Source organism: Anthonomus grandis, chromosome 2, assembly GCF_022605725.1.
Source record: "Anthonomus grandis grandis chromosome 2, icAntGran1.3, whole genome shotgun sequence".
Taxonomy (NCBI): domain Eukaryota; kingdom Metazoa; phylum Arthropoda; class Insecta; order Coleoptera; family Curculionidae; genus Anthonomus; species Anthonomus grandis.
This window is the reverse complement of record NC_065547.1, coordinates 33,607,036-33,628,869: the sequence shown is the minus strand read 5'-3', so window position 1 is coordinate 33,628,869 and position 21,834 is coordinate 33,607,036. Positions and strand designations below refer to the sequence as shown.

The 21,834-nt window shown below is 33.3% G+C and overlaps 1 protein-coding gene across 4 annotated transcripts in view; it reads left to right on the top strand.

Moving 5' to 3' along the window:
- The window catches only part of LOC126733494 (diacylglycerol kinase 1), a 390,145-nt gene that overhangs the window by 16,883 nt on the left and 351,428 nt on the right, over nucleotides 1–21,834 (top strand). For all 4 annotated transcript variants that reach the window (XM_050436806.1, XM_050436805.1, XM_050436807.1 and 1 more), the window contains exon 2: nucleotides 12,449–12,539. In XM_050436806.1, the coding sequence (XP_050292763.1) occupies nucleotides 12,473–12,539 (67 nt within the window). In that variant the 5' untranslated portion in view covers nucleotides 12,449–12,472. The remainder of the gene's footprint in view (nucleotides 1–12,448; nucleotides 12,540–21,834) is intronic.

Sequence of the window (21,834 nt, the reverse complement as noted above, 5' to 3'; positions counted from 1 at the left end):
GGTAATTTGCGTTGATCTTAAGATGGTGAACTTTCTTTTAGGACAACAAGGAGGCTACACTAAATATCCTTGTTTTATGTGTTTATGGGATAGTAGAGCAAAATCAGAACATTGGTCAAAAAAAGAATGGCCCTCTAGGGAAGCACTACTTCTAGGTAGTCTTAATGTTATAAATGAACCTCTAGTGCCACGAGATCGTATCATATTGCCACCCCTGCACATTAAACTAGGTTTAATGAAGCAATATGTTAAGGCATTAAATAAAGATGGTGAATGTTTCAAATATATTTCAAGGAAATTTCCAAGTCTAAGTTCAGAAAAACTCAAGGCAGGTATATTTGATGGTCCACAAATTCGCAAGTTGGTAAACGATCCTAATTTCACCAGCTCAATGTCAGAAATTGAGAAGAATGCATGGGATTCCTTTGTTTGGGTTATCCAAAATTTCTTAGGTAATAGGAAGGGTGATGATTACATTGCGCACGTCGAAGAGATGTTGTCACACTTCCAGCGACTTGGATGTAACATGAGCATCAAAGTGCACTTCCTACACAGCCATTTACACCATTTTCCTGAAAATCTCGGTGACATGAGTGAAGAACAGGGTATGAACGATTCCACCAAGATCTTCGAACCATGGAGGAACGATTTCAGGGTCGCTGGGATGCACATATGTTGGCCGATTTTTGCTGGAGTATTCAGAGTAGCAGTTTATTCAAAACTAGTAGAAAATCATATAAAAGAAAATTCCTGAGTGTATAGTTCTTGTAATTAAAAATGTTTGTACGTTGAGTGTATTTTTAATTCCCCAAAAATACTCCCTCCTTTTAACTCAAAAACTAGAGCTGACACATATAAACTGATGACATTATTTAATATCAGCATTAAAAATAAGCCTAGAATCATAAAAATATTCCATGCAACATACATGCTGTTGGGCGATGTAATCAGACTGAATTTGGAGCCCTTTAAATAAGAGATTATTTCTTGTTCGGCACAGGCACCAATAACATTTTTAGAAACTTGAATCGCTTTAAATCTTCTTAGTGACATTCCCTGGGCAATTTTCGAGTCAAGAAAACAACTTTTAATTAGATTTGTTATGATCAGCTGAATTAAAAGTGATATTGTGCTCTGTCAAAAATCCTGTTATTTTAATTTCGGCCGCTTTGCTCCGAGTTTGCAAAGAATGTCGTCTTTGTAAAAGCTTTTACGTTCTGAACATGCTTTGATGATTTAGCATGATTTTTAATAACGGTTAGTTCTGCAGTAAGTTCTAAAGATTACAAGAACGACACTAAACTTTTGGGAACATTCCTCGCGTTTCAACTTTTTATATTCAGGAGTTCAACTCCTACTTTCACGTTCAGATTCGGAATCAGACATGGTTACTTCTTTTTTTTTAGTCTAGTTTTTACACTATACTAGTTTTAGATAAAATCAACGACAAACACAAAATCAACACCGCTCATAAATTACCACAATCACGTGTGAAAGATGCAGGTAAACTGTAAGCTGTAAGTAATTTACGACGAAAAATAAGAACGGGGAAAACCCGATACGCGATTCGATATACTCTAGTTGTGTACGGCGCCGCGCCGCCCATAGCCGTTCATATATTTCGTAATTTGTGCCATTCATTAAATAGGCAACCACAAATACTTATTAATGCACAGAACACTTATAAATTCCTACTTAATACTATAGTATGTTAGTGACTAAATAAAATATTATTGGTAACAAAATATTACTATTGTATGAAGTAGGGTTTAATTATTTTTTTGAATAAAAAAAAAATTAGTCAAAATTATCGTACAAAGTGGCATTATCGCATAAGTACTATCGTACATCGTACAAGCATTGGTTTTATCGTACGAAATCGATAATTATCGTACATCTAGCAACACTGGTCCCAACCCCTAAATTTTAAATGGCAGCACCCGTTTGTGATACCTTAAATTAGTGCCCACATTTTCATTGAGACAAAGCGGGACAAATGGGGTGAAATGAAAATTACAATTTAGTTATATGTATTTTATTGTATGCATGCATTGAGTGGTACAAACATGAATTTATTATTCATTATCGATAACTAAACAAATATTTGTACAAAATAATAAATTGAATATCATGATTTTTCATCAAATTAAATTTTTTATTTTTAAAAAAATTATGATTTTCTTGCACGGTCATATTTTTGATCCGAGTGAATACTTTGCAAGAAATTCAAGTCATTTATTAAAATGTGATGAACTATTTCACATGAATTGGTCAAATTATATTTTACACTTAATATAGATTTTAAAGACTGTTAATGTTCAACCGCGTTTTTTCAGTTGTCGATATTTTACTGATAATAGAAAAAACATGTTCATGCAAATTTTACAATTGTCGAAGTATTTTGATCAAGAATATTATTTTGTTTAAAATGCAGGAATATTATTTCCAAAATTCTACATTAAAATAATACTAAATACTAGCAAATGTTTAATAATCTTCCAAATATTTAAAGAAATTGGAATATTCCTAAATGGATTATAGGCAAAGCAAATGTGTTTCTTTTTAAATATTTTCAAAAACCTCAAAGAAATACCTATATATGTATTCTTGTTTTTGAAATGAAGATAGTTCTTATATAAAGATGTTGAGGCAAATATATAAATATCTTAGAAACAAGTAACTGGTGTTGATTATTCGACAGCCATGTCGACCGAAAATGCAATGCAGGTGCGTCTCCATTAAAATATGTAGAGCCTTCACTATATGCCTATACTTTCTACCTAAACCTAAACTTTCTACCTATAAAAGCCTTTCTTCCCTTTAAAGCAAATGTCTGCCGCACCCTACTGATTATCCCTTACATTATATTTCAGAGCACAATACCACTCTCCATTCATTCCTCTAATACTTTAATAATTGTGAAAAATTATTTTAATAATATGCCTTCAGATCCAGAATCTGCAGACTGCAACCCAACGAAGACAGACCTCATATTTTATACGTTCTGGATTTAACTTCGTCCATTTTTTGTCAGTTTCCACATTTGCAGAAAACCAACATATAATTCTTTCATCTATAAAAGATCATTTTCGCAAATGTTATTTTTCGGAAAATGGTTACTAATACAGGGTGTCCGGAAAAGGGAGGCCAATCCGCCGGCCACATATACGGTAGACCAAAATAATGCGACTTTCGTTATGCCATTTTTTAATTGGGCGCTCGGTATTCAATATACAGGGCGTCAAAATGAGAAATATAGAATCGTTTTTTTTTTAATAAGTCGAGTGTTTCATAAGATATTAAATTAAAATTTGGTGTGAGGGGTTTCTTTGAAACGAGAAATAAAAATCCGTTCACGGATTTGCTATACCTCGCAGAGGGCGCCACCTGCAGTATATTACATGTGTTAAAAATGGCAAAACTTTTTTGTACCCCTGTATAATAAACTTCTAGTAAAAAATTCTAATTATCCAATCTTTACTTGTAAAAAAAGTATTCTTTGTAAATGTCGGCCTGAGAATCCGTTTATTAGATATCTTAATTTTAAAATCTAGATACATTTTAACAAGTTAACAAAATATTATTTTTTTTACTTTACGTAACTTAGAAAAATAATTTAACGTAAATTATTTTTCTAAGTTACTTATTATAATAAAAATCATAGAATAATTACCCTAAATTATTTAATATTATCCTATATCTACGTGACCTCCATTTGTTTGTATACACATACGAGCTCTCTTTATTATTAAAGAAAATCTAAGGCTTTGAAAAATATTTGGTTTCAATCTGAAATGCTCTCCAGTTGCAATGATTCTCTCCCTTAAATGATCCCCGTTTAAAATCGGAACCATATACACAAGGTCTTTCGTACATCCCCAGACTGAAAAATCCAAAGGTGTAAGGTCGGACGAACGGGGTGGCCACGGAACAGGAGCATCTCGACCCCGACCAATCCAGCGATTAGGAAATACTTGATGTAAATAGTTCCTAACATTTATAGCAAAATGAGCCGGAACACCGTTGAGTTGAAACCAAAGATTTTGTCTTACATTAAGAGGCAAATTATCAAGCAAATTGGGCATTATATTTCTTGTAGAAACAATAGAAATGAATCACCAGTCAAATTACCTGGTAAGATGGCAGGTCCTAAAAGAAAGTTATCCACAACACCTGCCCACACATTGACTTTAAAATTTACTTGATAATGTGTCTCAACTATGGCTCTAGGTTTCTCGTGAACGTGGCTTTGTCAGTAAACAGAATCGCCCTTAAAGTTAAAAATCCACATTTCTATTATTCATTTCACATAACCATCTACAATTGATACTTGATCCTGAGGCAAGTCTTGCCTCAGGATCGTCGGGTAAAAGACCCTGTACTTTTTGAAGATGAAGTAGGTAAAGTTGTCGACTCCGTAAAATATTATGTGTCTCCGTTTTCCCACTATTTCTCACCCGTTTCGCTAAAACCCTAGTACTAATATTTGGTGATTCTTCGACATTTGACAATGCACGAGGTCGGCCGCAAGAATTACCCTTCCGTCGTTCGATGAAACTTTCAGCCTCCCTTAAGCTACGGTTTGTTAGAACACTGCGCGACGCATAGCATAAACGTTCAACAGAATCTACCTTGATCGACGCACGGTAGTTTTCATACAAGTGTTTTGTTAGTTCCTAATTGTATGCTGGTGGGTGCAGATGGAGAAACACGTATTTTGTCACATTTTCATATATTTATAGTGTATAATATAAGAATAATCATTATATCTAAAAAATTTTTGGTGGCGATGCTTATTGATGAAGAAGAACATGAATTGGATCTTCTGAGTTTAATTAGTTGTCGTCGCCAAAACAAAACTGAAAATCGAATGTTTTCTAATAGATGTTTGGAAGGGGCTTATAAAGTTACAATAGAAAAAAGACTATTTGGAAACGACTACAAATTTCGGGAATATTTTCGACTATCCACAGAATTATTTCAATTAGTGTTAGATTATATAAGAGCTGATATTACCAAACATCCTTACAACAGGCGTCAAAATCCAATTAGTCCAGAAGAAAAACTCAGCTTGACTTTAAGGTAAATGATAAAAGTAATATAAAGCACTTTTACTTTATTTATAGAACTTATTTATGTTAAATGCATGTTTAACAATATTCATAAAAGTTCATACTGTGGTTCTTCTGAAAAAACATTCGAGATGGCCCCAGATGCGGCAGTCTGGTTGCGAAAATTGGCATCTGATGCTGAATTTGAATTTGACTCGGAATAGTATCCTTGGTGCGCTGATGTATTGGACCATTGTTTATTAGTAAAGGATTCAATTTCTGGTTGCGTAATTTCATGAATTTCATATTTTGAAACGAGAGACATAATTTCGGCTTTGATTTTTTCTCGTCCCTTTCTAATTTCGCTTAGAACTATCATGTTTTTGTCTTTTAAATGTGTGGTTTTCTTTTTTTTTCTGTGGAGTTTCAATATTTATTTCCTCAGTATCCTTACATCGCTTTGAACTATTTGAGGTTTCAGTATGTTCAGATATTGCTGTTTCTATATCACATTGGGTTTTATCCTCATGGTTTTCCTTTTCCAGCTCAGATTGTGTTTCATCTTGCGAAACATCCGATTCTTGTTGAATGCTATCTTGGGTATTACTTATTGTGCTGGAATAAAAAAAATGTAATTGTTTCCCACTATCAAAGCAGAGGGATTTTAAGGATTTTAAAGTTTTGAGTAAATACCTTCTTTCATCCAATTCGTTGTCCATCCAATGCAGGATCTCTCTATTTTAATTACAAAAACTTTCATTCAATTGTTCTGCTAGCAGTCGTCGATGCAAGGTATAGATTTGTGGCAATTGACGTTGGATCCTATGGCAGAGAGGGCGATGCGGGGATATTTATAAAATCAAACATAAGAAAGCAGATTGCTACTAACTGTTTTAATTTACCCCCTTCAAGAGTTATTCCTGGTACTAATATGCAGCAACCTCATGTAATATTGGAGGACAAGGCATTCAGTTTAACAACAAATATGATGAAACCATATTCACAAAATCAAGCATAGCATGACAAGACAAAAGCCATTTATAACTACAGACATTCCAGGGCCAGAAGAACATCAGAAAATGTATTTGGTATAATGTGTCAGTACTTTAGAATATTCTACACACCCATAGCCGTGGCTCCAGGGGTAGCTGACAACATATGAGTTTCTGCTTGTATATTGCACAACATGCTTCGAAAGGCAAAAATTTCTTGTCCAAACGAAAATGCCAATAGAGATCCGGATTTTCCAAAAGAAAGTATGTTAAAGTTAACCGCCACTTGCGACAAAAGAGCATCATATGAAGCATTTAAGGTTAGAGATAACTTTAAAATCTATTTTAATACTATTGGGGCTGTATAATACCGTGGCAAGGCAATATGGTGTCTCGTGTTGAGTAATATTATTATTGTCAAAATATTATATGTGCAATACATGAAACGTGTTATTTTTTTATAATAATAAATATGCCCTTACCTTTCCTGTGAGGTTTTTCTCCAATTTCTTTTCATATATTAGTTTTTACAACATTATCCTTAAAACTCTTACTCTTCACAGTGTACAATGGAGGATGTTCTCGTACAAGATCAATCAACTTTTCATCTTCCTCTAAAGAAAATTTAATAATAAATACTAATAATAATAATAAATATTTTTTATTTGCATAGAAGAAAAAAAATACAAGTTTACAAAATCTAGCAATAAATTTACGCAAATAAAAGGCCTACAAATTCAGAATTCTGCCATGGTAGATTCTGGTCTTTTGTCAACATTTGGTTGTCATTTTTCAATGTGTTTTTTATCTGCCCACTTTCAGCTTAACTGAACGACTGCGTCAAAATCAAACTCGGTTTGATTCCAGCGCACACAGTCGATGCTGTCTGTCGTGCTCCTACCTAAGCAGAACTTAACAAAACGCTCTTCTTTATTTACACACGTTTGAATTCAACGGACGTGCGCAGCGTTCAGCAGAATGTGAGTTTTGCGCCGCGTACTGTTCTAACAAACCGTAGCTTTAGGCGGTTAAACAAATTTAAAAAAAATTTCTTTTGGGATGAAATCGGTTTGGGAATATCTGGGCATGGCGTCTAGCGGCTAAACTAGCATTGGAGTCACATTTTCCTAGTTGAGAATTGACAGGTGTTTACTGTTTACAATAATATTTAAAACTTACCAAACATCAAAACCATATCCGCCATTTCGGAAAAGGGTACATTTCTTGGTCTATGAGCCATTATGGTTTTATAAGTTGTAAGAAAACACACCAAATACAAATATGTAATTAAAATATGTAGATTTATTTTAGGAGTAATTGAGAAGCTTATTAAGAGAGTCAGAAGCGTTTAAATTTGTCACTTTGACAGTACGTAAAAAGTTACTAGTGCCCGAAGTCAGCCAATTTGTTTAGAAAGAAGTATCTAGATTTTAAAATTAAGATATCTAATACACGGATTCTCAGACCGACATTTACTAAGAATACTTTTTTTACAAGAAAAGATTGGATATTTAGAATTTTTTACTAGAACTTTATTATACAGGGATACAAAAAAGTTTTGGTATTTTTAACACATAAAATATACCACAGGTGGCGCCCTCTGCAAGGCATAGCGAATCCGTGAACGGATTTCAATTTATCATTCCAAAAAACCCCCTCACACCAAATTTTAATTTAATATCTTATGAAACACTCGACTTACTTAAAAAAAACGATTTTATATTTCTCATTTTGACGCCCTGTATATTGAATACCGAGCGCCCAATTAAAAAATTGCATAACGAAAGTCGCATTATTTTGGTCCACCCTATATGTGGCCGGCAGATTGGCCTCCTTTTTCCGGACACTCTGTATATCTGCTTAAATCAATTAAGTGCCCCAGAATGATAATTCGGTTAAAACCAAAAAGGTAATTTTACAGGAGATAAAAATAACAAGTGTATTAAAACTAGTTGTACTTTTACCTGCAAATTATTATTTAAATGCTTATTGAAAGTGTTTTGAAACGTTTTTTAAGCTAGTTTTTTTGTTCAATACTACTAATATTAGAAAAAATAATAAATTAAAGACGGATATACCTAGTTGTCATTCTGTATTTACAAAACATCAAATTGAATTGACAATAAAATTTTTTTATTCATCACTACTCTCGGATAAGTCGGTTTCACTTACCTCCTGCTGTTGCTCTGTTGTATCCAAAGAGACATAAAATCCATGATATATTGCAGGAATGAAATTTTGAAGTTCCTTTAAGTTTTGAAGTTTTTTTGGATTAACTTGAAGAGTTGTAGTGTAGAGTTGGGCTACATTCCATTCCTTTAAAGCAAATAAATCTGCGTTAGATTTAAATGCAATAAAAGTTTGGTTTAGACTTTCAATATTGTGGCATACAGAAACCGTGATTTTTTTATCCTCATACTTAAAACTTTTGTATTTTGAGACATTGTTAATCGGAGCTACAGAATGCTGGGTTTTGTCATTAGGAACGCACATAGCTTTAATAATATCTTTAGTTGTAAAATTTTGTATTTTTCTTATGTGAGATCAATACTGGAATATGCTTCTTCTGTGTGGTCACCATTTTATATGAATCATATACATGAACTAGAAAATGTTCAGCGTAAATTCTTAAAGTTCCTTTCATATAAATGTGACGGAGTGTACCCAGAAATTGGTTTTTCACATCAACGCCTACTAGAAAGGTACTCCTTTAGTAGTCTTGAGGAGAGGCGAAAATCTGCTGATCTGAAATTTTTATTTAAACTTCTTAATAGTAAAATTGATTCGCCAGACTTATTACGACATGTAAATCTTCATGTGCCCCGCATATCATCTAGAAATTCTGACACATTTTACCTATCTAGACCTAGAACGAATATTTGTAAATATTCTCCAATGCGTAGAGCATGTGGCACTTTTAATTCTGTTCAGGATCAATGTGACATATTCAACTGCAGTTTGTCCGAAATTAAAAGAGTACGCTTTTCCTAGATAGTAGACATAAACAAAATTATTTTTTCTTCAAGTATTGTATAATATTGTAGGAAACTATTGCTATTAATAATGTATTCTTTTTTTTTCTCTAGTTTTGGATTGTATTTTGTATAATATTGTATTTTTTTTCCCCACTCAATAATTGGAATTTTTTCTGTGGAGTGGTGTAATTCAAATAAAAATAAAATAAAATAAAATAAGAGCAAATTTGCGATCGCATGGTAGAAACGAATGACCTCTTTCAGGAAATCGATGGTAGATCATTTTAAATCTTCCAGTGGCGACCAACGAACATAACATCTGGACAACAACCGCATGTTTTCATTTTGCCCAACACAGTTATCTGTAAATAAGTACAAGGTCTCCACTGAAGGATCAACAACATTGTCCACATAATATTTTAAGAAAGATGTTGTCTCATTTGCACCTTTTTTTCCTTCGACTTCATTGTACATGTACATATAAGAATGGCCCGTTTTTGCCGAGTAAAAACACTGGTTATAAACCCAAAGCTGCTTTTTATAAAAAATATCACCTATTGGAAGTACGGGTACTGGTAAATTTTGTTGATATTCAAAGCTATAATAACATTCATTTTTTCGTTCGTTTTAGCTTAAGGTCGTCGTAAAATTTCTGCGCCTTGGCTTGATGTACAGAGTGTTCTTGATTCAATCGAGCTTTTCCTTCTGGATTTTCCGCCGCATCTATTTGATTCTTGAATCTGTCACATGCATTGCAGACGTCCGTTTTAGGTTTTCCAAATGAAAGATTAAATTTGGTGTTAAATATGTGTAGATAAAAATCATAGTTGATTTCAAATTTTGTTATGTTATCAGCTTTCCACTGTCGATATTTCTCACTTTCGTACTTTTCCACGTACAGCTCATGCATTTTTATGACACTTAAGTCGGGCGAAAGAAACTTTCTTTGATTGCTATTTCTGGTGTAGTGCGAGATGCGAATAGGAAATGAATTTATATGTGATTCAATTTGTTGGATTAGAGCTTCTGGTTTTTTAAGTACCCTGGATCCTTCAGATAAACCCCTTTTGTCTGTCGGAGGGGCCGAATTGCTTTTTTTAGCTTGCCCAATTCGATCAATCCTACCAAATTTTATGCCATGAAGCCCTGCTAAAGCTTTTTTGCAAACCATTATTTTACGTCCGCCTGCCAATATAATCTAAAATACAAAATATTCGCATAACTAACCTTATAATGAAAGGATGAGTTTCGTTTTGATGTTTGAATTAATTCATTGTCAGTTAAAATATTTTCAATCGGATGGCCCTTTCCAAGAAGTTGCTTTTTCATTCATTCTCCTTAACTTCATTATCACTGTTAGCACTATCACTATAATCTGGGTCTAAATCATCGCTCATTACTTCGATATCACTGTCACTAGACATCATGAAAATGCTAGTAAATAGTCAGCCGGTAAAAAACAACAACGCAGTAACCAAACACTTTAGCGACTTCACTTAGAATGAAAACGGGTAAAAACCGGATATACCGACTTTTCATTCTCAATGACAGAAATGGATATACCTATATTTGCGCAATCTACTGGCTAATCTACTAAGCTGATATGTTCAGTTCTCACTCTAATACGTGTATTAGGTCTACATGGTTGGAATCGCGCAAAAACCAGATTTTCGTAAGAAGTGGTTACCGACTTATCATTCTGGGGTATTCAATTATTTTAATATCTGTGCTTATAATACTCATTTACTTTATTTATTTTTATATATCTACTACCTAATAGGAAAGAATAGGACATTGACTTTTGAAAATTTTAGACAGGGTCACTCGCTTCTCGCCTTGGAGTCCAAGCAAGGCATTGTTTTAATTTAAGACAATACAGGCTGGCTCAGATAGGTAGGAAAATGACACTAGGAAAAACATAGGGAGTGTCTTTATAACTCGTTTATATTTTACATCCTGTGTCTAATTTTATCTATCTTATCCTAAACTAACATGGTATACTATTATAATTTTACTATTCATTATTGCAAGTCTAGTTTTTATGTGAATTATATTCTATTTTCACATAGCTTTAAAAATTTAACAAAAATTGCTTGTAGTTTCTTATTTGTGGTAACTTCCACCATAAGGGTTGTGTGGCACATTGGAGTAAGGAAGTTCCAAATTCCATGTTTAAAAATTAAATGGCTTGAGAATTGTTTTTACAAGCAAAAAGTCTATGATTCAGATCATCAATTGACTGATCACAATCGCAAATTTTTGTGTCTTTCATGTTTATTTTATATAGGTATTGATTGAAATTACCGTATCCTACCAAACACCTAAAATAGGATATTGACAAGTATCTTGGAAAATTATGACTAAGGACTAAAGTATTTTTGTCAGCCTTTTTCTAATTGAAGTATAGGTATTTTTTGTGTTTGATTTGTGTTTGATACATATTCCAAAAATTTGTTTTTCCCACATTCAAAGATTTTAAAGTAGATAAAAGGGAATAAGTCCCTGTAGTGTACTTTAGGTATAAAGTTGTTGCAAGAGATGGCTTTCTTTGCTTCCTTATCTACTAACTCATTATCCAATAATCCTGAGTGTTTTTTTTTGTTATATAGGCTAAGATTTCCCAGAACAGCTCTAATTTTGAAAATAATTGGATGGTTTAAGTTATGTCCATTACCAATCCTCCACTGTTCCATCCAATGTTCATTCTTTCTTTTTTGCGACAACTATATAAGTGCTATTATCAACTTGCAACACCTTTGACGATATTTGTTGACAATTTTGTTTTTTCTTATAAATTTTGACTTTTCTATCTGTGCAGTTTTTTTGCAGTGAGTTTTGTGCAGATTATTCTGATTTTCGATTTTGGAAAAAATCTCGTTGTGTGAAAGGTTATCCTTTGATTCATTAATGCCAATTACTTTCAATTCTATGTTTCAAGGTCTTTGGTGTTTTAACATTGTAATTAATTATCACCCATTTTTTTATCTGAGACTACGCATCTGATGATTACACCTCCATTTTTGGTTGGTTGGATAAACCAGCCGCTTGTTAGTAGGATTTTTTCTTAAATCCTGCTTAACCTGTTCTACATTTTTTCAGGGCATCTTTGCTTTACAACTAGAATTTTGTCACTTTTGTTAGTCATAGCTGCAGTATGGGTTGACTTTACTATGTTCTTTATTGTTGTGTACACTCTTCCAGTCTGGCAAATATCTGGTAAAATCAGTTTTTTGCTACAATCAACTGTTTTTCCAAAATCAAAGAAACTTTTAAAGAATCACGATAAACGTTAAAAAAATCATCAACATGGTACTCATTTCGCTACTTCTTTCCAAGCAGTTTAATAGTGTAATCAGACTTTTATTATGATCAATAATTTTTCAGTAATTATTACATCCATCCAACCAAATGTATTTTCCTTATCTTACAGTTAAGCTAACCGGGGACCCTAATAATGACCAGTTTGCAGTGGGAAAAACTCTCTCCGCAGGAGTTCCAGCAACTTCAAGATTTGGCCGAATGTAAGTAAAATGCTATTTAAAAAAAAAACTACAGAATATTTCTAAAATGAGTCAAAAATCTTCCAAACAGCTGGTGGTTTCTTTTTTTACTTTACGCGTAAACCAATTAAGCCATGTGTGCGATTCGATCTATTTATAAACGGGAGACCGCGCCCGCATTATTTATCGGGATTTTTATTTAGCCCAGCAATGAACTTCCATCGGCCGCTAATCTTGCGGCTATTTTTATGGCCGCCCCTGTTGTTGCGGTTATAGCCGGATTTTACGTCTTTTATATCGTATTTTTTGTCCTTTTTTTGGGATCGCAATAAAAGATGATTTATTGGTGCGGTTCATTTAAAACTGCAAATACCAATGACCGTGCCATTGATAAACTATACAATGTGGACTAATTGAATGAATATACTAATATAAATTTCTTGAAATTAAAAAAAACTTTTTTAAAAAACAATTTAAACCCATTGACATGGTATTCTTGTCCAGCTACTTTTTTTTAACTAGTTCAATGGTAAAATCAGATTTTTATTACCGTTAACAGCTTTCTCAAAAACCTCAAAACAAAAAAACTTTCTTAAAAAGACTGCAGTAAGCTGCAGTCATAGAGAAAGTAAAATAAGAAGTGGAGTTAATCGCATGTGTAAAGTCCATTTCAGAGATCTATTAGAATCTTTGATGTGCCGCGAATAGTCCGTGTGCCGGTGTTGCTTGTATTGTCACATGAAATGCATGTTTAGAACGCAAAATTTTATGTGGAAAGAGTCATAAAGTAATATTTTAAGCGATATTTAATTATTCCATTAAATAAATACATGTTTTTTTTTTTGAAAATTGATATATTTTGATTCGTAAAATGTGACTACTTACACCCACATACTATTTTGTTAGACGTCTGACCTCAGTCACAGCTACTCAAGCGTAAAAAGTTCCGGCCTTAAAATTTATTTGTATTTAAAATTTTATTATTCGGGATTGTTGGGTTTAGTTTTATAAAGTTAGAAATTCAGGATAGTTGATAGCAAGATAATATTTAATTCAAAGATAAGATTTGTGTACGTAAAATCAGTTTAATCAAAAATTTTAATTTAATAAGTTTAGTTTTTAGCGCCATCAGTGGGGTGTTTATAATAAGTGATGACAGAATAGGTGGTACAAATTATGTCTGTTAGGAGAGTTTCCTAAGCTTCAGCTATTTGTTGTTAACACTTTTTTGTTATTAAAACACCTTATTTAGGCTAAAAACCAAACTTATATTCAGCAATAAACAAGGCGCTTCTTTACCAAACCATTTCTTGCTCGAGAGAGAGGGATGACAAGTGACATATCAATTTTTTAGCATTTCATGATTCGAGCGCTACGTAGTGGCGGGTTTTAAAAGTAATAAATTTGGATGTTGCCACACTGACTTAAATTAAATATTATTTTGTCAACACAACACAAGTTACTAACATATACCCCCCACCTTGAAAGGGTTCAGCTTTCAACACAATAAAATTTGACAAAGGTGGCTAAAACTAAGAAAACAGTGTTTAAATACATGAAACAAATCTTAAAGCTAATTAACATTATCACGGTAAGTAAAATGCATACTAATCAGTAATGTCAATAGGTAAGAGACAAATCTTAGAGATAGGTCTCTTCAGTATGCCATGAGAGGTTTTAACGGACACTACTCGGCACTGTTTATCAGATCCTAAATGTATTTCACTTACACGGCCCATTCTCCAATTAAGAGGAGGGAGATTGTCCTCGCGAAGTATCACCATCTCACCCACTTGAATGTTTCTTTGAGGATATTTCCACTTAAATCGTTGTTGGAGAAGGATTACATAGTCCTTCGACCAACGCACCCAAAAATGTTGATAAAGCTTTTTAATATATTGAACCCTTGAGAGACGATTGTCAAACTTTTCTTTAACATCAAGATCGGGCAAAGCTGTCAATCGTCTACCAATTAAAAAATGAGCTGGTGTTAATACATCATAATCGCTTGGATCACTAGTAAGTGGGATCAATGGGCGCGAATTTAACGTGGCGTCAATCTGGGTTAGCAGCGTATAGAGATTCTCAAAAGTTAATGAAGCATTTCCCATAACACGCTTTATATGGAATTTGCAAGCCTTTACTCCCGCTTTCCATAGTCCACCAAAGTTAGGAGCGCGAGAGGGAATAAACTTCCAACTAATCCCTTCATTTTCAAAAGTTCCTGCCAATCCTTTGCTATGCCTCTGCAAGAATTTACTAAGCTCTTTTAACTCTGAATTGGCACCAACAAAATTTGTACCATTGTCAGACCATATTAATGAAGGTTTGCCTCGCCGGGATATGAAACGTCTCAAAGTAGAAATGAATGCTTCAGAGGTTAACTCTGATACTAACTCCAAATGCACCGCACGAGTAGAAAAGCATATGAATAGGCACACATAGCATTTTGAAATCTTGGCTCCCCGCCCACTCTTAGATTTTATATGAAGAGGACCAGTATAGTCAACTCCAGTAATATGGAATGGAGGAGTAGGAGAGATGCGCTCTTTAGGTAGGTCACCCATTAATTGCCCAATTGATTTAGGTCTTGCTTTAAAGCAATTTAAACATTTGTGAACTGTCTGCCTTGCTAAATTTCGTCCACCAATTGGCCAATAATGTTCACGAATTGAAGCAAGTAAGTGAAGGGGACCAGCATGTAATAATAACTTATGCTCAAAAGAAAACAACAATTTGGTAAAATGATGTTTGGATAACAAAACAGCAGGATGTTTTTTGGCATAATCCAGATCCGATAATTCCAATCTACCACCCACCCTTAAAACTCCCTTCACATCAATAAATGGGTTAAGAGTGCTTAAAGGGCCTTTGCGACATTGCTGCTTTTGCAAAAGTAATGAGTATTCATATGGAAAAGATTCCTTCTGAGAAATTATGACCAATTTTTCTAATGAATTACTTAGCTCACGGGTGTGGTTAGTGGGCCATTATGCCTAAATGTTTTTTCTAACTTACAATTATAACAGAATCGTAAAATGTAAGCACAACTACGCTTTAAACGAGAAAAACTAGAAAATCTTTTCATTGGAAAATATTCAGGAATGACCTGGCAAGTGTGAATGTTTTTCTTTAATTCAGGCAAAACTTCAATTTCGATAATTAATTTGGGCCATTCTGAGCAATCATTAATCAGCCAATGAGGACCATTCCACCACATTTCATTAATGATCAATGACTGAGGATAACATCCCCTGGATAATATATCCGCAGGATTGTCCCTTGATGAGACATGATGCCAATTATGAATTGAAGTCAATGATTCTATTTGGGATACACGATTTCCAACGAATGTTTGTAGATTATGAGGTGACTGAGAAATCCAGCCTAAGACGACTGATGAATCAGTCCACAGATATGTTTTGTCAATAATTACATTAACTGATCTTTTAAAAGTGCTGACTAATTGCGCAAGAACCAATGCACCACTTAATTCCAGTCGAGGAAGTGTTATCACTTTTAGAGGAGCTACCTTAGCCTTAGCGAATACTAGGGAAATTTGGGTTTGACCACTTTTGCTTGAGCTCTTAATATAGAGACAAGCACCATAAGCTTCAACAGAACTGTCACAGAACCCATGTAATTCCACAACATCAGAATCAGCCAAAGCATTTTTCGCGGGATCTTCAAGTTATTAAGGACTACCAATTCTTGTTTTAATTTATGCCAAAGACTATAAATAGTTGAGGGCAAAGATTCATCCCAACCAATCTTTGTACTCCACAATTTTTGCAAAATCATCTTTGCAATAATTATGCATGGGCAAAGTAATCCTAATGGATCATATATTTTAGCAATAGATGAAAGGATTGTCCTTTTACTATAATTTTCATTATCAATTAAGGAAATATGATACATAAGATTATCATTTTTAAATGACCAATATACACCAAGAGTTTTATTCTCATCACTAAAATGTATGTCACGAGTATTAAGAACACTGTTCGAGGCATCTCCAACGATTTGACTAATAACTTCAGGTGAATTAGATACCCATTTCCTAAGACAAAAACAGCCAGTTAACAATATTTTAGATACCTGAGAACTTAGATCTACAGCTTCTGCAACAGTATCTGCCCCAAAGAGCAAATCGTCTACAAAAAAACTATGTAAAATTACATTACAAGCCTCGGGATAATCATTTTCAAACTCTAGACCCAGCTGTTTAAGGCACCTTATGGCCAAAAAAGAGGCGGAAGTAGTTCCATAAGTGAGAGTATTGAGGGAATAAACCTTTAGCTTTTCATCTGGACTAACTCTCCAGTAAATTTTTTGCAGGTTCCTTTGGTTTTCATCAACCAATACCATGCGATACATTTTTGCGACATCGGCGCATACGACTATATTATGCATTCTAAACCTTAATAATATTTCCAACAAATCATCCTGTATGTTGGGACCAGTATACTGAATATCATTAAGAGATATTCCATTATCTGTGGGAGATGAACCATTAAAAACGACACGCAAACGAGTTGTAGAACTATTTTCGTTTAGTACTCCATGATGAGGTAAAAAGTAAGAAATATCACCAGAATGCTCTGTTGATTCAGACATATGACCCATAGCCTCATATTCCTTCATGAAGTCACTATACAGTTCTTTCATTTGTGGATTTTTATTCAATTTTCTTTCTAATGAAAAAGACTGCCTTTTAGCGGAGCAACTTGAATTCCCCAATACAAATGGACATTGTTTAAAGGGAATTTGAACGACAAATCGGCCGTCCTTATTTCTTTTCATTGTTTGAACAAACATAGCCTCACATTCTTTTTCATCATTTGAAAGTATAGGCTTTAAAGAATTTGGGGGTTCCTCAATTGACCAAAATTTCTCCAGTTGATTTTGAATATCCAAATTTATATTTAACCCACAATGAATTGAAGATTGCGTTATTTGACCAACAGTACAAGGACCTGATATAATCCAACCAAACCGTGTTTTTTGCATAATAGGTTGAGTATCACCTAAGCTAAACTGACCAATGCACAAAAGTTGATAAAATAAATCAACTCCCAATAGAAGATCAATATTACTAGAAGTAGCAAAACCGGGATCTGCTAACTTTAAATGTCTTGGAATCTGCAATTGAGACACGTCCAAGGTTTTACCAGGAAGTTGACCAACAATTCTAGGCACTATCAGACAAGAGATATTTTTACCAAAGTTATTATGAAGAGATTGTACCACTATATTACATTTATATCTTATGCACGAAGCCAACTGGTTTATACCAATAATTGAGATATTGATTTCTTGCTTACAAATATTCAATTTATTACAAAGATCTTCAGTTATAAGATTTGATTGCGAGCCTGAGTCAAGCAAAGCTCTAGCAGTTATAGATTGACCATGTGAATCAAATACCTGAATTAATGCAGTGGAAAGTAACATGTCTTGCTGACCAACACAAAAGGAAGACATGTTTACACTTACATCACTATTACCAATAGCATTTTGAGATACATTTGAATCTTGACTTAAGTTAACTTGCTTTTCTTTAAAAGGTTTTTTATCATAATGAAGTAAAGTATGATGGTTAGTAGAACATTTTCTACAATTTCCAGATCGACAATCTTTGCTCATGTGATTGGGTTTTAAACAATTCAGGCAAAGTCTAAGGTGCTTTGCCTTTGTATACCTATCATAAACTGATAGTTTAAGAAATTCGGAGCAATTCATTATAGAATGCTGATTTTTACAAATTAAACAACTTAAAGTGACATTAAGAAAAGAATTCAAATGCTTACTTTTATTCTCTGAACGATTAACCAACCTGCTTTTCTTTGACTGGCCTTCAAGCGTCTCCAACAATTCAGCTTTAGTTTTCAAGAATAAATTGAACTCAACCAATGTAGGCAACCTGTCTTTTGGTTTCTGCTCTTGCCACTCTCTAGCAGTAATAGCATCTAACTTCTCACACATAAAGAAGATAATGACCAAATCCCAACTATCAACTGGTATGTCAAGAGCCCTTAGTGATCGAAGTCCTCTAACAATACCATCTAATAGTACCCGTACTTCTCCAGCTGATTCCTTAGTCATAGCTGGAAGACCAAAAAGTGATTTAAGGTAATTATTCACCAAAATGGATTTATTGTCATATCTCTGACACAACAAATCCCAAGCGATAGAATAATTAGTAGAACTAATATCAAGATTTTGTAGCACATCCTTTGCGCTACCTTCCAAAGATCCTCTCAAGAAATGAAACTTTTCAATCTCTGAAATGTTGCTATTATCATGAACCAATGATCTAAATGTGTCTCTGAACTCAAGCCATTTTTCGAAACTACCAGAAAATGTGGGTAAGGGAATAGATGGGAGTTTAGGGCCTGACTGAACTCTTATTTGAGATAAATCACCATTCAATACATTATTACTGCCCCGTTGAGAAGCAATATCACTATTAGTACTGCCATCTCTGGAACTGTTAGAATGTTTTTTAAGCAATTGATTTGAAGTGGCAAGCAAACTGTAGTAGGAATTTTCAAATTCTTCCCTTTCCAAAAGTTGTTCATTAAAGTTTTCATGGTGTAATTCTATCGAAGTTTGATAAGAATCAAATTCAGCAAATATATCTGGGAGTTTGTCCACTCTGCTTTCCAATTCGCTAATTTTTAAGCCCTCTACATTATCCGAAGGCAAAGCAGAGATTGAAGACAAGAATTTATTAAAACTTGTTAGTTTTGACTTGCAAATACCACGCCTCTTAACGTTCACTTTGAGTTCAGCTTCATCAACCATGTTTTCAATAGTTATTTAATCAGTAAAAATATTAAAACACACCAATACAGTATATATTTTTGTTTAACCAACAAATATACAAATATTTACACAATGTAAACCAATAGATATTTATTTTTAATGCCAATACCAATAACCAATACCAAAATAATGTTCATCCATTAGTTTAAACAGATGATGTGTATTTTATTTGTGCACAAACTGAAAGTGTTGCCTTTCATAAAAAGTAGTAATTAACACTGTTTCAATTCAGATACACTGCCAAACCAATTTGAAACCAATAGCCAATAATAGAAATTAATATAGTAATAAACCAAATCACATTATTATTATGTACTAAAAAAAGATACCAACTTACCAGCAATTATTTGATTATTTTCAATCAAACCAAAAAAAGAAAAAAAGCTTTACCAACTTGCAACCAATAATCAATTAATAGTAAACCATCATGAGATCTAATCAATCCAAAACCTTCCATCCATTATCCAAAAAATCCAGTTCCACGTTTGTTTTCGCCAAATTTGAACACTTCACCAATTTGGACTTTTGCCGCTGATTGACCGGTGTGATACGGGCTTTTAAAAGCGCGGTCCACGCGATGCAACTACGACGATGATGATGTAATTTTTAGACGCCACCGGCTTCTAATTTCCGGGTCTAATTTTCCAATACAATTTTACCAACTTACATCCGAGTACGAAGGACCATTTTATGTTAGGAGAGTTTCCTAAGCTTCAGCTATTTGTTGTTAACACTTTTTTGTTATTAAAACACCTTATTTAGGCTAAAAACCAAACTTATATTCAGCAATAAACAAGGCGCTTCTTTACCAAACCATTTCTTGCTCGAGAGAGAGGGATGACAAGTGACATATCAATTTTTTAGCATTTCATGATTCGAGCGCTACGTAGTGGCGGGTTTTAAAAGTAATAAATTTGGATGTTGCCACACTGACTTAAATTAAATATTATTTTGTCAACACAACACAAGTTACTAACAATGTCCAATACTGTTTTTGTTACTTTTTTATTTTACTTTCTTGTTACTATTTTTATTTACTTTCCTATTTTCTTACTTTTTACGTTTAGTATAAGAAATTTGACCAGGTACGTTTATGTCTTTTGTACCCAGTTTTGTATATATTTATTTAGTACTTGTATTTTGGTTTCTATATTTGTGTGTTTTGCTTTTTCTGTATAGCTTTGTCCACAAAATTATTTAAGTTTTTCGACAATAAAGCATATTTGATTGATTGATAATCTGAAATCGATAGTCCTCTTTATATCTTATAATTTTATCCTCAGACTCCACTTTTCCTCTCCTAAAGTTATAACTTCTTCCTTAATCAAATTTATCTCTTTTTTATCAAATTATAGATACTTATTTTTCTTGCGAATTCTTCTTTTTAGTTGTCCCGAAATCAACGATACCATACTTTTTAGCTATGTTATCTACTACATACTGTTTTTCCCGTGATTTGGTATTTACAACTTCCAATAATTATTTCTTTGTATAAGATTCGTGCAATTAGAGATCATGTTTTAATAAAAATGTCTCAATTTCCAATTTATGTGAAGGTGTGTTTGGGATTTTTTCAGAAAGCCTTGAGTGCTATGATGCATTATCCATAACAATCACACTGTTTTCCTTTAAATTTGGAATTAATATTTTCTCAAACCAGCTTTCAAATATATCTGCATGCATGTTTTTAGAAGAGTCATTGCACTCTTCTATTTTTTTGCCACACAATTTCAGTCCATCTTTCACCCAACTGCAAAAAATTTAGACGAATACAGGCCAAATTCTAAATTCTCCACTTTCATAAACGTGTATTTATATTTTTTCGCCAGGATTATTCATTTATTTAAAAAAAAATTAGGTTATATTCTTATTATAAACCTTTAGTATTATAAATTACTAATGATTTTGTATGTTTACATTAAAAGAATAAAAAATCTTTAGTTTAAGTCTCCCTTAGTAAGGGCACTTAAATAAGCTGCTGCAAGTGATCAGAAAGATCACAGTGTACAACGCGAGCGCAAATGTCATCGCTATTAACAGATGTAAATATATTGTCAATAGTAGATTTCAATTGATTCTCTATAATTCTTGTATGTTCAATAATAGTTTTATGCAACCAAAAACTCGAGAAAACATTTAAAATTTTCAAGGAATGTTTACATGACGATTCTTCAAAATGTTAATAAATTCGCCACATATAATAGCCAAAGTGGTGGGCTTAATAATCCCTTAAAAATATTTACATAATTATCAATACTCTCAGAGGGTGTTCGTTATATACAACCAATAAGATATTTCTGATTATTACTTTTTAAATTACAAAATGTAAATTCAAAAAGTCTTTTCTACACAATCTAAGGAAACTTCACATTCGTTAAAACTGAAATCCTTACGGATATAAATTGCAACGCCCCCACCTCTCATATCAAAGCGTGAAAAGTAAGAGGCTAAAAAATAACCTTCAATATAAATTAAATTTATATCTACA